The sequence below is a fragment of the Kogia breviceps genome, chromosome 11 (assembly GCF_026419965.1).
Source record: "Kogia breviceps isolate mKogBre1 chromosome 11, mKogBre1 haplotype 1, whole genome shotgun sequence".
NCBI classification, from domain to species: Eukaryota; Metazoa; Chordata; class Mammalia; order Artiodactyla; family Physeteridae; genus Kogia; species Kogia breviceps.
Genome location: NC_081320.1, coordinates 83,377,466 through 83,393,753, shown reverse-complemented (window position 1 = coordinate 83,393,753; position 16,288 = coordinate 83,377,466). Strand labels below are relative to the sequence as shown.

Here is a 16,288-nt window from a genome sequence, read left to right as displayed (position 1 = left end):
GGAACCGCGTGAGCCTGCTAGCTACCGCCCCTCGGTGGGCGGGGAGAAGTGGGGGCTGCGCTTGCGCTCTGGGAGGCGGCGGAAGTGGCCGGGGTGGCTACGCGTGCGCGGTGGGCGGAGCACGGCTTTTCCAGCTCCTTTGCCAGCCCAGGTCTTCCCAGTCTTGCACAGCTGGTGTGGTGCTCGTGTTTCCCCATCTCGTCGTGGAGCGTCGCTGCCGAGTGGGCGCTAGTGTTCGCGTCGTCATGGCTGGTTACGAATACGTGAGCCCGGAGCAGCTGGCCGGCTTTGATAAATACAAGGTAGCGCGGGCCCCGCGGACGCCTCTCACCCTGCTGGTCCCGGCCTCTGCTAGGCTCCTGAGGGGCCGGCGCGGTCCGTGTCACCTTGTACCGCGTGGCTCCGGGCAGGCTGGCGGGAGTTTCTCCGTGGGTCCTGCCGAGTGCTGGGGCTTTGGGGTCGGGGAGCGTGGGAGCATCCTAGGCCCGCCGCTCCGACTCGGTACTCTCCCGGGGGATTGATTGCCTTTTCCTTAGGAGACCGGTCGACGAGAGTGGAGCGAGAGAATTCCCTTCTCTTCTTTACTTCGTTATTATTATTATTTTTAGTCCCCTGAGAGGTGATGCAGTTCTCTTCTGTGGTGTCTTAATTGTCTTCATTTTAATGAAGAAGTTTCTACTCGGCTCTCTTGCGTTCAACTTCGGAGATGGAGAGAATCATTTGGCAGATGAGGCCCGGGGAGGGAGAGTGACTGCTGGGGCCAAACTGCTGATGCGCTCGCTTCCACTCCCAGCAAAGAGGCGCCTGGGCGGCCAGTGAAGTACGTGTGCACAGGCAGGAACTGGAACTGTGTAGTGGAAAGCGCGCGGGCTTTGGAGTACATATAAACCTGATACCGAATCTGATACCAGAATCTAATTTCTTTATTTGGCTTTGGGCCAGATAATGGTCTCTACGGTGCAGAATGATTATGAGAATTGGAAAAGCACCTGGTACATAATGGGCCTTCAGTAAATTCTGGTTGTTCACTTTCATTCACGTACGGTTCTCCTTCTCGACTCCCTTATCAGTGAATGACTCCACTATCGTCCAGTCAGTTGCCCAAGCCCCACATCTGGGCAGTAACGTTTCGTCCTTGCTACCTGTGTCGCTTTCATTACTGAGTCCTCTACCCCACCCACCAGCTGGTGAATCACCAGGTCCTGTATGTTCTGTCATTTTTAGCCTAAAGTAGAAAGATGGTTCCATTACCACTCTCCCCACATATACTTTAATCTTTTAAGCTTAGAATGGTTCTAGAATATTTTAGAATAGATTTCAGAAAAATTGTGAAGATCGTACACATAGAGTTCCCATATACTCCACACCCGTGTTGGTACATTTGTCACAATTAATGAACCGATATTTACACATTATTATTAACGTATGCACATACTTTATTCAGATCTCCTTAGTTTTCACCTAATGTTCTTTTTCTGTTCTGGGATCTCATCCAGAATACCACATCACATTTACTCATCATGTGTCAAGGCTCCTCTTGGCTATGACAAGTTCTCAGACTTTTCTTGTTTTTGATAACCTTGACAGTTCTGAGGAGTTCTGGTCAGGTATTGTGTAGAATGTCCCTCAATTGGGATTTTGTGTGTGTGTGTGTGTGTGGTACGCGGGCCTCTCACTGTTGTGGCCTCTCCCGTTGTGGAGCACAGGCTCCGGACGTGCAGGCTCAGCGGCCATGGCTCACGGGCCCAGCTGCTCCGCGGCGTGTGGGATCTTCCCGGACCAGGGCTTGAACCCGTGTCCCCTGCATTGGCAGGCAGACTCTCAACCACTGCACCACCAGGGAAGCCCCTTCGATTGGGATTTGTCTGATGTTTTTCTCATGATTAGACAGGGGTCATGGGGTTTTGGGAGGAAGACCGCAGGGTTGAAGTGCCTTTCTCATTGTGAGAGGAGTACATGTCATCATGTCATGGGCATGACTTATCACTGTTGATGTTGACTTTGATCACGTTGCTGGGGTAGTGTTTGTCAGGTTTCTCTTTGAAAGGAAGTCAGTATGCGCAGCCCTCACTTAAGGAGTGGAGAGTTATGCTTCACCTCCTTGAGGACAAGAGTGTTGACATAATTTATTTGGACTTCCGCGTGGAAAATTTATCTTTTCTTCCCAATGTATATTTATTCAATGATTTATTTATATCAGTATGAATTCATGGATATTTATTTTATACTTTGGGTTATAATCCAATACTACTTGATATGGTTGCTTACGCACATCCACTTTTGCCCTTCCAGTTCTTTCTCTGTGCTTCGTAGTGATCTTTAACAAAAAATGTGCATCTGGTCACATCACTCCTTTGCTTAAAATCCTCCATTGTCTTCCTTTTGCTCTTGGAATGAAGTCCAAAAACCCAGAACATGATCTGCATGGCTCTGAATGACCTGGCCCTTGTCTGTGTCATCAGCTTCATGTCATGCCACTCACTGTCTACCCGTCCCAACATTAGCAGCCATCTCCCTCGTCCCCTTTTTTTCAGATCTTCAAGTAATGTTGTTATGTCTGCCAGGAATGTAGCTCCCCATTTATGTTCATCTTCCTCAGAGAAGCATTCCCGAAGTATCTCATTCCCCTTAAGTGTGCTCTCACAGTACCCTCTGCTCCTTTATGGAATTAGTTCTTTAGGTGTCTCCCCATTAGAACGCAGTACCCAAGTGGTTAGACTTGTCTTATGGATCACCACGGCCTGAGCACAGTGCTTCTGTGCATAGGCGTCCAGTAAACATTTGTGGAATGAATGAGTAACTGAGAAGAGTCATAGTGGATCTTGTCAAACTGGAATTGGAATAACTGTAAGGGACCTTATAAGGTCACACAGTGCATACCTCTGCTTTCAGGCAATATTGTGCCATACCATTTTGAACTGAGGTGCTGACTTGTCTGAAAATTTTAAGTCGAAATTTAACCCAGTGCAGGGCTTTCACTAAAGAAGGTTATTAACCTAGATACCTCTTGTTTTCCCTTAAGCTCTACCACCTTTCTGTTACCTCTTCTGCACTGTAAATATTGACATATAAAACTTTTTCTTCCTTACTAGGATCTGGCTTTCTGGTAGGTGCCAATAGACTAGCTGTTTCATTTGCAGCAGTGTCTGTAATAGGGAATAATCTTCTTTTTTTTTTTTTTATAAGCTGTCTTTCCTAGATTTATATTTCCAACTAGATAGGTGTCCTAATTTACAGAAAATTTTAGTGTGATTTTTCCGTTCCTATTTTTCCCTCTTCCGTTATCTGACTCACTTCCTGTGTCTGACAGCAGATTTCCTATCATCTTGGAAAACAAAGGTCAATTTAGCCGGCATCCAATGTTCACTAAAACGTAGTTTATTGATGTTATTTTAGTTATAATGAGGCTTCCTTTAAAAAACTGGGGGTGGGGGTGTGTGGCACAAATTTATAACCTAAACTTCTTCTAGTAGAAGGTTCTTTACTCAGTACTGTGTTCATATTAAAAAAATACGGGTCCAAAGGAAAAAAGTCTGTGTGTGGTCGGTTTAACTGGAACATGAATTGCACCTAGAGACCTTTTCTTCCTGAAGATCACCCATTCCCATTATGTGGGCTTCGACAGTGAGTGGTTTGTAAATGCTTATCTCATTAAAACAGCTTTTGAAGAAGATATCCCATAAATGGGTAAAGACCCAAAGCACTCAAAAGAGATTTTTATTCTCTGACGTGACCCTGTATATTAAAGCAAAGAGTTGTAGAGGAAAATTGGTACTATAAAAGCAGCTGGTGGAAAAATTACTTTTGAACCAGTTTAATTTCTTTATCTTCCCTAGAGGTACATCTGAGGAGCTACAGTCGGAAACCTGGCGGTTATTCAGAATAACTCCTGAAAGGAGCGCACACATGGAGTAGTAATTAGGTTTCTGTAGTAAGAAACTGTTAAGACAATGGATTTTGAGTATAGAAGAAAGCATGGGATGGATTATGTGTTATGTGCTCTCTGAACACTTGTGTTCTTCATTGTGTTACCCCAGCCTTATCAAACAGTTGAATAATTAGTTGAGTGCCTGCCCTCTCTGTTAGGATATGAGCTCTGGGAGGGCACATCCTACAGCTCTCTTGTTCAGTGTGACCAAGGTCTGGCACACGAACAGAGTAGGCGTTTGACAAATACTTGTTGAAGGAATGCAAGTGTAGAAGAATAAAAACCATTTGGAAGTATGGTAAAATGGAGCTGTGCGGGCTTCCCTGGTGGCGCAGTGGTTGGGAGTCCGCCTGCCGATGCAGGGGACACGGGTTCGTGCCCCGGTCCGGGAGGATCCCACATGCCGCGGAGCGACTGGGCCCGTGAGCCATGGCCGCTGGGCCTGCGCGTCCGGAGCCTGTGCTCCGCAACGGGAGAGGCCACAGCAGTGAGAGGCCCGCGTACCAAAAGAAAAAAAAAAAAAAAAAAAAAATGGAGCTGTGCATCTCCTGGAAATTGGAAGGATACTTTTGTGTTTTGAATGTGAAGATGTTGAAAGTTTAACCACCATTGTTCTCTGTTGCTTATTAATGTACCCTCAGACAGTTATGTTGAGGGATTTCACTCTCATGATGCTTATCATTCCTTTCCTTCTCTCTTCTTTTTTTTTTTTTTTTTTGCGGTACGCGGGTCTCTCACTGTTGTGGCCTCTCCCGTTGCAGAGCACAGGCTCCGGATGCACAGGCTCAGCCACCATGGCTCACGGGCCCAGCCGCTCTGCGGCATGTGGGATCTTCCAGGGCCAGGGCACGAACCCATGTCCCCTGCATCGGCAGCCGGACTCTCAACCACTGCGCCACTAGGGAAGCCCTCCTTCTCTCTTCTTATCCTATCCTTAGTTGAAGGATTTTCCCACTTATCTAAGGGTGAAACTTCTATTGTGGTATACCTAATCTGACCTAAGGAAGGCTCAGTTTAATTGATAGTGTAGCAGCTAGTTTCAAATTGTATCATTTTGCTTTAGAGAGGAAATGTTCTGTGCAATATCTTGTTTGGTTTCAAGGAGATAATTTTATGATGAATTGGTTTCTGCTATTATGGTAGTTAATTAACTTGACTGTCAACAATAGCCTGATTACAGGAATTGTGATAATTGTGAATTTAGGTGGGAAGGAGAGGCTGCATACATCTTGATGGTAATGCTAAAGAACTGGAATCTGGCCTGCACCCTTACTGGTTCATGCAGTTTGATTTTGTTAATTCAGTACGCATTTATTGAGGGCCTGCTCTGGGTCAGACATGGCACTGGGGCTGCAAAATTAAGCTAAGCTAGAATTCCTGACTTCAAGGAACTCAGTTTGGTGGCATATGGTCAAGGAAATAAACAGATATAAATAGTTAATAAATACAGTTAGGTAAGTGTTGGGTGCTGTGGGAGAGAAGGAAGCAACTCCAGGGAGTAAGGGTTAAAGCTGAGAAAGGCTTCAGAGAGGGGATGGAGGGGAAGGCAGAGCTCACTCTAGAGGATGAAGCTGAGTAGGCCCCAGTTCTTACCAGGTGAAGAGGGGAGAAAAGGCATCCCAGAACTGGAGAGCAGTGAGGTGAGTGCACAGGGGTTGAGGCCTGAGAGTATTTTCTGAGAACCATAAGATGTTAGGTGTTGGGGCTTAGTGGTGGAGTGTCAAGAGAAGAGACTGGAGAGGGAGGCAGGGCCCCCTCAGAGGGGGATGATTTGATGTAAAGGATTTCTGGATTTTACCCTGTAGATCATTGTTTCTGTGGTCCAAGGACTATTGGCATTAGAATCACCTGGGGAAAGTGTTTAGCCAATTTCTAGGTCCATTTTGGGAGGTTCAGATTGGGTAGGTCACTGTGATATTCATGTTAGACACATACCTTAGGTGGTTCTTAGGTACATGGTAATGCTGTAGGTTTGGGGAGCCACTTACAAATTTTAAACAGGATCAGATTTTAATTTTAGGAAGCTCACCCTGGCAACTAGAAAATGAATGGAGAGCAGTGGAGGTAGGGGTGATCTGGAAACCTTTTAGGATCCTCCCAGATAAAACTGGGTCAGAAATGAGGAAGGCTTGAATCAGAGCAGTGGGGATAGAAGGGGAGATGGGAATCTAAAGGAGGTCAAAACTGGTTAACCTGCCCACTGAATTTGGCCAGCAGATATATTTAATTTGGCTCACACGTACTTTGTTTCAAAAATTAGTATCTTCCCCATAAAAGCCCAGATTTCTGGATTCTCTTGAAAAACGAAAATAGTGGATAATATAGGCCCTGAACTTCTTCCTGACAAGAATCTCCTGAAGCTGAATAGTGCTTGCCCTCTTCAAAAAGGGTATTTGTGATACAGCCACTATGGAGAACAGTATGGAGGTTCCTTAAAAAAGTACAGATAGAACTACCATACGACCCAGCAATCCCACTACTGGGCATATACCCTGAGAAAACCATAATTCAAAAAGAGTCATGTACCAAAGTGTTCATTGCAGCTCTATTTACAATAGCCAGGACATGGAAGCAACCTAAGTGTCCATCGACAGATGAATGGATAAAGAAGATGTGGCACATATATACAATGGAATATTACTCAGCCATAAAAAGAAACGAAATTGAGTTATTTGTAATGAGGTAGATGGACCTAGAGTCTGTCATACAGAGTGAAGTAAGTCAGAGAAAAACAAATACCATATGCTAACACATATATATGGAATCTAAGAAAAAAAAACCAAAAAGGTCATGAAGAACCTAGGGGTAAGACGGGAATAAAGACAGACCTACTAGAGAATGGACTTGAGGATATGAGGAGGGGGAAGGGTAAGCTGTGACAAAGTGAGAGAGTGGCAGGGACATATACATTACCAAACGTAAAATAGATAGCTAGTGGGAAGCAGCCGCATGGCACAGGGAGATCAGCTCCGTGGTTTGTGACTCCCTAGAGGGGTGGGGTAGGGAGGGTGGGAGGGAGGGAGATGCAAGAGGGAAGAGATATGGGAACATATGTATATGTGTAACTGATTCACTTTGTTATAAAGCAGAAACTAACACACCATTGTAAAGCAATTGTACTCCAATAAAGGTGTTAAAAAAAAAAAGGGTATTTGCTCTCTAGTGTGCCATTTCCCTACCAGTCCCTGTGCTCCACACAGGTCTGCTTTGTCCAGTTTACCTGCCTGATCCCTATGTACATTTGATTGTGATCCTTGATTTAAGATTTTAAATTGACAGAACACAGTAACTGACTAGCTGGAAGGGGTGAAGGTAAAAGATGCGGAGGAGTCTGGGATGACTCAGGTTCTAGTAGGATGATTGGGTGGATAGAGGCAGCAGTCACTGAGGTAGGGGTTTTGTGAAGCATTAACTCTTTGGTAATAATGGCACCCAGCATTTGTTGAGTCTAAGAGTTAATCCTCTTGATATTTCAGTGAGGAGGTATTTTATTAACGTCTCATCAGTAACCTAACTCATAGGAGATTGGTCCTTAAAGAACAGAAGCAAAAAAAAAAAAAAGAACAGAAGCAAAATTATAATTTAAATGATGAATGATGCTGAGTCTGGCAGAATAACAGTAATCTTTTGCACAGGGCGCTTCTCTTGGACAGGACCATGGGGTAGACTTCTCTTGAAGGTGTGGTTTTTGGACTTGGAATTAAAACAAAGAAAATTTCATGTTCTAGAGAAATATCATTTGTGGGTGAAATGTCCCCCATTAGAGGACTGTTTCTGTAATTATGTCAAAGACTAGAATACTTTTCCTCCAGAGTCACAGGGGAAACATGAGAAATTCCTGATCTTTTGATTTTCATTTGTTATGACTGCAGGCCGACTATGATATAATGTGTTAATTATGGCATTAGCTAGATATGTTACAGTTAACTCAAGCATAACTTATCTTTAGTTGTGCCTTGGTCTCCTTGAGTAGATGTGGGAAACTGGCCTCTCCCACTTGTAAGTACATTAGTAAGGCTTGAAAAGTATTTTAGTCGTCTTAGGTATAGATTTACAAATGTCTCATAGAAAGAATTATTTTTGCAGTTGGCCGAGACAGAGGAATCTTTCAGAAAGAGTGAGAGAAAAATGGATGGGAAAAATTGCAGAGTGAGAGAGAGAGAGAGAGAGAGAGAGAGAGATTGTTAGGTAGAAGGTTACTCCATTTCTAGGTGCTATTTGGAAGAAACGAATTGGTTTTTAAACTACTTTCTGAAATATCAGTTCACTGCTGATGGCTTGCTTTTGTAACTGCTGTAATGCTTAAATGTCAGGAACTTCTCTGCTGAATAAGAATTTGCCTGGTGCATAAGGGAGAGAGGGGAAAGATGTTTCAGTCAGAGTCTAATGGGAACCAAGGCACAGGGCCTGGGAGGACCATGCTGAATTAGATGCACAAGGAAGTGGAAGGTGTGTGAGGGACCAGGCCGAGCCTAGTGAGCTCAATGAGGGGAAGTTGTAATGGCAAGAGCAACGTCATTGTAAATACCCAATAGTGATAATGATAATGATGGCAAACATTTATATAGCATTTACTCTATGCCAGGCATTCTTTAAGTGCTTTACATATATTGTCTCATTTAATATTCACAAGTGCTTTGTGAGGTAGAGGTACTATTATTTTCCCCATTTTACTGAGACACAGTGTTTAAGTAACTTGCTCAAGGTCGCACAGCTGAGATTTGAACCCAGGCATTCTGTGTCCGGAGTCCATGTTCTTCATGCTATGTTGCCTCTCCATTCTAAGAATGACGTATAAACTCTGCTTTGTAGTTACTGGGTGTTTTGTGCAAAAGATATAAACATTAGAATAAAGACCTTCAGTGAGTGCTTAATTGGGTTTGTGTCTAATGTTTACAGGTGGGGAAAATGTACAATGAAAAAGGAAGAACTGACTTTGTTTTCTCTTCCCCCAGTTTTAAATTATTCATAGGGACAAGTGGGCTTGTATTTGCTAGTCTTATATTTAGTTGACTATTAAGAACATTTCAGGGCTTCCCTGGTGGCACAGTGGTTGAGAGTCCGCCTGCCGATGCAGGGGACGCGGCTTCGTGCCCCGGTCCGGGAAGATCCCACATGCCGCGGAGCGGCTGGGGCCCGTGAGCCATGGCCGCTGAGCCTGCGCGTCCGGAGCCTGTGCTCCGCAACGGGAGAGGCCACAACAGTGAGAGGCCCGCATACTGCAAAAAAAAAAAAAAAAAAAAAAAAAAGGAAAAAAAGAAAAGAACATTTCATTCACTATTAGCTCTAATTGCGGTAAATGGCTTTTGATTAAATAATTAGCTTTGGGACTGATACTGAGTTAAATAGAACCCACATCCTAGCTTTGCGATCTTGAGCATGACTTAGTCTCTCTAACCAGGTTTCCTCATCTGTGAAATGGGGTAGTACCTGCCTCATAGGATCATTGTCAAAATTGAATGAGTTACTATTTGTAAAGTGCCTGGCACTTAGTGATGTGTTAGTGTTAAGTAAATAAAAAATAAAACTTGACATTTGTGCTTCTCTGCTTGTGAACATTAACTGTCATGTAGCACATATACACATACTCACACCCGAGGAGGTTATACCAAGAGAAAGGATGTTTCAGCAAAGAAAGAGTAAGTAAATTTTTTCAAATACCACTTTTCCTATTTATGAATCTGCAGTACCTCCCGCATATTTATCATGTGTTTGATGTCGAGATTCCTCAGCAAGGATTTCAAGTCCCTTTACTAAATGACCCCTCCTTTTGTCTTATCTTCTTATGTCTCGTTAGTTTCTTATATGTTGTTTAAGTCTAGCAAGCAAGCATTTGTCATCAGGACATGCTTGTTCTTGTCTTACTGCTCTAGTTCTTCTCCAGTCATCTCTCACCACCTTCTCTCCTCTGACTCGTTAGCAGATATAAATGACAGTATTCACGGAAATGGGATCTCATTGTCCACTGAGTCATGTTCTCTATGGGTGTAGTTCTTAAAGTCTTGTATTGATTAAAAAGTACTTTAAGAAACTTTAAATTTCTGTCTTAGGGTTAATATAATGCCCCCCCCCCCTTTTTCATTTTCAGTTTGATTTGGTGTTTTTCTTTCTTGGTAGATTATTACTGGCACAGTGCCTTGCATTTAGTGAGTACCTGCTGAATTTTATTATACCTTGTCTCTTGCTCACAGTGCAGTATTTGAAGTTGCCATCAGGAGGTTTAGGTGTTGACCACTAAGCTGATGGTGTGGCTTTTCCTTCAGCTGCGGAGTTTGCAGGAGTGTCATTCACATTTGTTTTCACCAGAGCAGTGGCCCTCAGACTCGAGGGTGCCTCAGAATCAACTGGAGTGTTTGTTAAAAGACAGATTGCTGGGCCCTACCCCCAGGCTGTCTGATTCTGTATATTTAGGGCAGGGCCCAAGAATTTGCACTCAGCTTGGCAACTACATTTTGAGAAGCACCTCATCAGAGAAATATTCCATTATATTGAAGAGCAGTTAATAAAACCAAGAAACGAATGTAAAGGAGTAAGAAGCTACATTACTGTAATGTTCATATATTAGCCCTCAAGTATCAGGTAGTCTTGATTTTGTGGATAGGAGCCTCAAGGTATCTCTTACTAGAAAAGAGGGTGATGCAGTGCTTTCAGTATTGGATATTAGTTTTCTATCGCTGGATAACAAATTACCACAGACTTGGTGCATAAAACAACACACATTGATTGTCTCACAGTTTCTGTGAGTCAGGGCACCAGTTACCTGGCTTCTCTGCTTGAGGTCTCGCCAGCCTGCAGTGAAGGTGTCAGCTGGGCTGTGCTCTCATCTGGAGTTTGGGGTCCTCATCCAGGCTCATGTGGTTGTGGGCAGAATTCAGTTCTTTCCAGTTGTAGGGCTGAGGCTCTTGGCTCCTAGTAGTTGCCCACTTTTGTGGCCACATGGCCTTCACCATAGGCAGGTCATAACATTGCTGTTTGCTTCTTCAAGGTCAATGGGAGACTCTTCTCCAAACTGTTAAGATGGAGTCTTAGGTAATGAACTATGTCATGGAAGTGACATCTCATCACCTTTGCCATATAATGTTCTCTCAATCAAGGCAGTGACATCGATCACCTTCACTATATTCTGTTCATTAGAAGCAAGTTACAGGTTCCACCCTCAGGGGAATGACTGAGCCATCAATAGGAGGGGATTGATTGTACAAGGGCTTGACTCACTGGGGATTACTTTAGGATGTGTCCGCCACAAATTGGAAGACAGAAAAATATGTATTGGAGGATATTATGTTGATAACAATTTCAATATATTGGATCTAGGTAGCTCATGATTGTATTTGAGCCGGGGGGGGGTAGTCTGGATTCAAGCAAAGTGATCCATTTCACAGAAATGTTCCAAGATGATTCATAAAGGATTTACAGTTTAGACCTTCCTGTTTATTAGCTGTTAATCCCTGAATTTTATAGTTCCTTCATCTGTAAAATAGGGAGGAATAATCTCCCTTATCTATTTTACAGTATCAAATAAGAGAGCAAACGTAATTGGACTTTGGAAACTATAAAACCTACAAATGTAGACGTGGTGTTATTAATAGGGGGAGAGTAAGAGCAACTTCCCCTTGTGAAGTGAACAGTTGCTGTAGACTAGTTGCCGGGGGAAAAGAGTTCCTCTCATCACTGATGGATTCACTCTATACTGCCATTTAAGTAAACATGCAGAGTAGTTCATGCATTTATTCATTCATATGTGCAAACATGCAGATATGTTTACTGAACTCCTACTATGTGCCAGATGCAGAAAGGATCACGTTGGGGAGCCTTCTCCATTCTCTTAACTGCTTCTTTAAATACCGGTGCTCAGTGAGTCCCACGTTTGTATGTGAAGGTAGCTCTTTTGACTGCCTTGATGTTTGTTGCGTGAATAACAATTTTTAATAATTAGGATCTTTTGTTTTATGTTTTTTGCTTAAGTGACTGGCCCAGAGACTTGGAATGCCATTGCTAAAGGACTCTGCTCCAGGAGTGGTAGAGCACATGTTGGCCACAACGGATCCTGCCTCTGTAAAGACTCACACCTAAACATGATTGAGTCATGAGACCCGTCAGCAAGGGACTGACCTCCATGCCATACCAATGCCACACCAGACACTGAGCTTCACTGTGCAGGGGGAGAGAAGAGAGTTGACATTTCTTTTCTCTCTCCTGAGTTCTTAAGAAAGGTTGATAATGTGTTTCTTTCATTATGTCTGGAAAGTTGGTATGAGCAATAAATAACTTCATACAGTGAACCCAGTTGTGAACTAAAATTGGTTCTTTGTGACTGTCCTGCCTTTTATTCCTAAAAACATGGATGAATTGGAACTCAAGAATTTGGGGAATAATTTTAAAAAGTCAGAAACATCATTTTGAGTTTGTTTACATCTGAAATGATTAGCAATAAGTGCTGTTTATAAACTATTATTAGCTTGTACTCAGTCCATACTTTATGGATTTCCGTGGTTAACTGAAATATGTTTTATAAGTGTAAAGTTTATATTTCAAATGGGTAAAGACAGACTTTGAATTAAAAATCGTTTGATAGTTGGAGACTTATCCTCCTTATAAAGACAGAGCAAGGGAAACCTGCATCTGTTTATAGATGTTAGAATATTACCATCTGTATTAGTATTAGATGGGATACTAGCCTCAGTCTAATTAATAAGTTGTCCAAAACTCTGTATTTAGTGCAAGGCTGTGTCAGTTCAGTCAGTTTTCTTATCAGTATATAGAAGGGATTTAAAGTACATGTATAAGGGAAATACTTTTAGGTCCAAGGAAGTGCTTCCATAGTTTTCCTTTTGTTAGAGCCAATTTCCTTCTTAAATTAAGAGGAGGCACATTTCTAATGTCCTTCTCAAGAGCGGGCGCTTTACAGCATATTTTGGAAGTAATTTAGAGTCATTGTACTGCTCCTGGCCTAACCCGTAATCGTCTCTTGCCTGGTATACTGTAACAGTCTCATAACTGTTTTGCACTTTTGCCCCGCTCCAGTCCATTTTCTATACTGTAAACAGTGGGATCCTTTAATAATATAAATCAGGAAATGCACTGGGCTTAGGATAAAATAAAACTCACTGTGGACCTTTGGGTGGTGTCTGCCTATGTCTCCAGTATCATTTCATACCACTCTTCCTTGCTCACTCACTAAGCTGTAGCTCCATTGGCCTCCCTCCACTTTATGGTCCTTCCACATTTTGTTCTCTGCTTAGAAGGCATCTTGGCGTGCACGCTCCCCTCCCAACACCTATAAACCACACACACACACACACACACACGCACGCACACTGCCACACATATATTCTTTATTTTCTTTCTCTTTTTTAAGGTATAAGTTATATACAAGTGTACAGATCTTAAGTACACAGTTTGATGAATTTTGTATATGTATGTAACCACCACCATGATAAAGAATTATTTTTAGCACCTTGGAGGGCCCCCATTTAGTCCCTCTCACCAGACTGCTGTTATGACCTCTTTTTGCCATAAATTAATTTTGTCTGATTTTGAACTTCATATAAATGGAATCTCCAACAGCGTGTTCTCTTTAGTGTCTCCCTTGTTTGACTCACTGTTCTGTCTCGTACATGCTTTACCTGTCTCCTCCTCTTCTAGGACTCAGCTTAAGTGTCCCCTCCCCTGAAAAGCTTTCTCTGAGAACCCTGACTAGGCACATTTCCAGCCCCCTGGTCCTCTGGTACAACACCTTGTTTATTGCCTTCACATCTTGTGATTATGACTTGTTTTCTTGCCTAGCATCCGTCTCACCCTAGACTGGACTTGGTGGACATAGGAAACTTTCTGGTCTTGTTCACCATTCTCTTTCTGGTGGCCTAGCACAGTGCCTGGCACAGTCATAGGCACTCAGTCACAATTATTTGTTGACTTTACTGAATGAATGAATGAAGAATGAACTCTGCTTTATTTCCTGACTTGTACTGAAGTTAAAAAAAAAAAGTCTTGAAACTTTCTAATATTTGACAAAATATTATCTAAGATAATTCTGGATTTCACTAAGACTTTGAAAATCTTTTCTCGTGGGTGACATAGACTGATTGCCATAGATGACAGTATGGAATTTTGTACCCAAATAAAAATGACTAAATGTATTAATAGCGATCTTGAGGAGAATGTTTGTAAGTTCTACCTTGATCAGCATTTTTACAGAGACTTACGTGAAGGCATTGCTAGCATGACAGCTTTACATGCTGAGAGTTTGGGGAGCATAGCTGGTACCTTGGATAACTGAGTCCGACCCAGAGTAGATCAGAGGAGATAGAAAAGTGAGTGGACTCTAGCAAGATGAAATGTTAAAATGGTAAATGTAGGGTCTTACACTTAGTTTCCAACAGTCAGCTTCATATTAACGCAGAGAAAGGTGGCTTTGCAGTCTGTATAAGAAAGGCCTGAGGGGCTAAGGTGGCTTTGAAGGTGTGTGTAAGCCTGCAGTATTGCCTCAGGAAATTAATACTGTGTTGAGCATCTGTTAGAGAAATAAGTTGTTGAGGAAGAAGACCTTATAGTTATGTTCTCCTTTGTGCTCATGCACCACTTGAAATGTTCCTTTTGTCCTGGATCCCACTTTTATTTTGGTTTAACAACAAAATGGATTGTCTGGAGCACTGATTGTCAAACTAAAGCCGCCGGACACGTGTTTTGTGAATAAAGTTTTATTGGAACACAGCATGCCTCTTTGTTTTCTTTTTTTTTTTTTTTTTTTTTTTTTGCGGTATGCGGGCCTCTCACTGTTGTGGCCTCTCCCGTTGCGAAGCACAGGCTCCGGACGCGCAGGCCTAGCGGCCATGGCTCACGGGCTTAGTTGCTCCGCGGCATGTGGGATCCTCCCGGACCAGGGCACGAACCCGTGTCCCCTGCATCTGCAGGCGGACTCTCAACCACTGCGCCACCAGGGAAGCCCCTCTTTGTTTTCTTATTTTCTGTGACTTCTTTCTGCTTCAGTGGCAGTGTTGGGTATTGTTACAGAGACCATTTGGCCTGCAAAGCCTAAAATATTTGCTCCCTGGCATTTTTCCAGAAAAAGTTTTCCAACCTCTGGGCTAGAGAATTAGACCTAGATGATGAAGAGAGTGAAACTTTGGCAAGAGAGTAACAGCAAAAGGAACATGAGATTTTTTAACCAGGTGAAGAGAAGATTTAGGTGTGACAGGGAGAGCCATCTTCAAATGTTTGAAGCATTACTGTTTGGAAAAAAATTAGACCCTTGTCTGCTTAGCTTTGTTAAGGAAATTGAAAACATGATAGGAAATATGGGGCGAGGGGAGGATTTTGTTAGCATATAGAAAAGTTGGTGTTTTTTTTTTAGAAGATGTTGGGAGTAGGAGTTTATTAATTAATTTATTTATTTTTGCTGTGTTGGGTCTTCGTTTCTGTGTGTCGGCTTTCTCCAGCTGTGGCAACTGGGGGCCACTCTTCATCGCGGTCCGCGGGCCTCTCACTATCGTGGCCTCTCTTGTTGCGGAGCACAGGCTCCAGATGCGCAGGCTCAGTAGTTGTGGCTCATGGGCCCAGTTGCTCCGCGGCATGTGGGATCCTCCCAGACCAGGGCTCGAACCCGTGTCCCCTGCATTAGCAGGCAGATTCTCAACCACTGCGCCACCAGGGAAGCCCGAAAAGTTGTTTTAACATTGGATTGGGCTATTTCTAGAAGTAATGAGTTTTTTGGTAACCAGAGGCATTTAAAAAGAGGCCAGGGACTTCCCTGGCGGTCCAGTGGTTGGGACTCCACGCTTCCACTGCAGGGCACACTGGTTTGATCCCTGGTTGGGGAACTAAGATCCGCATGCCGCACAGCGCAGCCAAAAATTAAAAAATAAAGAGGCCAGGGACTTCCCTGGTGGCTCAGTGGTTAAGAATCCACCTGCCAATTCAGGCAACACGGGTTCGAGCCCTAGTTCGGGAAGATCCCACATGCCGCAGAGCAACTAAGCCTGTGCGCCAAAACTGCTGGCCTGTGCTCTAGAGCCCGCGAGCCACAACTACTGAAGCCCGTGTGCCACAACTACTGAGCCCCTCAATAAGGGAAGCCACTGCAATGAGAAGCCCGTGCACCACAACAAAGAGTAGCCCCCACTCGCCGCAACTAGAGAAAGCCCTGCGCATAGCAACAAAGACCCAATGCAGCCGAAAATAAATAAAGAAAAGAATGAAGAGGCCAGATGACTGTTTTACCTATTCACATAGGTGAGGGGCAGGCACTTGAGAACTAGATATCTCCTGAACGCTTGTGGTTCTGAGATTTTGCCTTGGAATGATTCTCAAACTCAGGTTGTGGTTTTCAAGCCTTTCTCCAGGGCACTGGATTAGTCTGGC

General features: G+C 43.4%; 1 protein-coding gene and 1 long non-coding RNA gene across 3 annotated transcripts in view; both read left to right on the top strand.

Annotated features, from left to right (window-relative positions):
• The first annotated feature begins 102 nt into the window (after positions 1-102).
• Positions 103-16,288, top strand: part of SELENOI (selenoprotein I) — a 42,293-nt gene continuing 26,107 nt past the window's right edge. The window contains exon 1 of one of the 2 annotated variants that reach the window (XM_059079213.2): positions 103-302. In XM_059079213.2, the coding sequence (XP_058935196.1) occupies positions 246-302 (57 nt within the window). In that variant the 5' untranslated portion in view covers positions 103-245. The remainder of the gene's footprint in view (positions 303-16,288) is intronic. The other variant, XR_010835607.1, reaches the window with a different exon arrangement.
• On the top strand, positions 609-14,641 carry LOC136792173 (uncharacterized). Its single transcript, XR_010835608.1, has 2 exons — positions 609-820; positions 11,894-14,641. It is a non-coding gene; the product is annotated as an uncharacterized lncRNA (long non-coding RNA).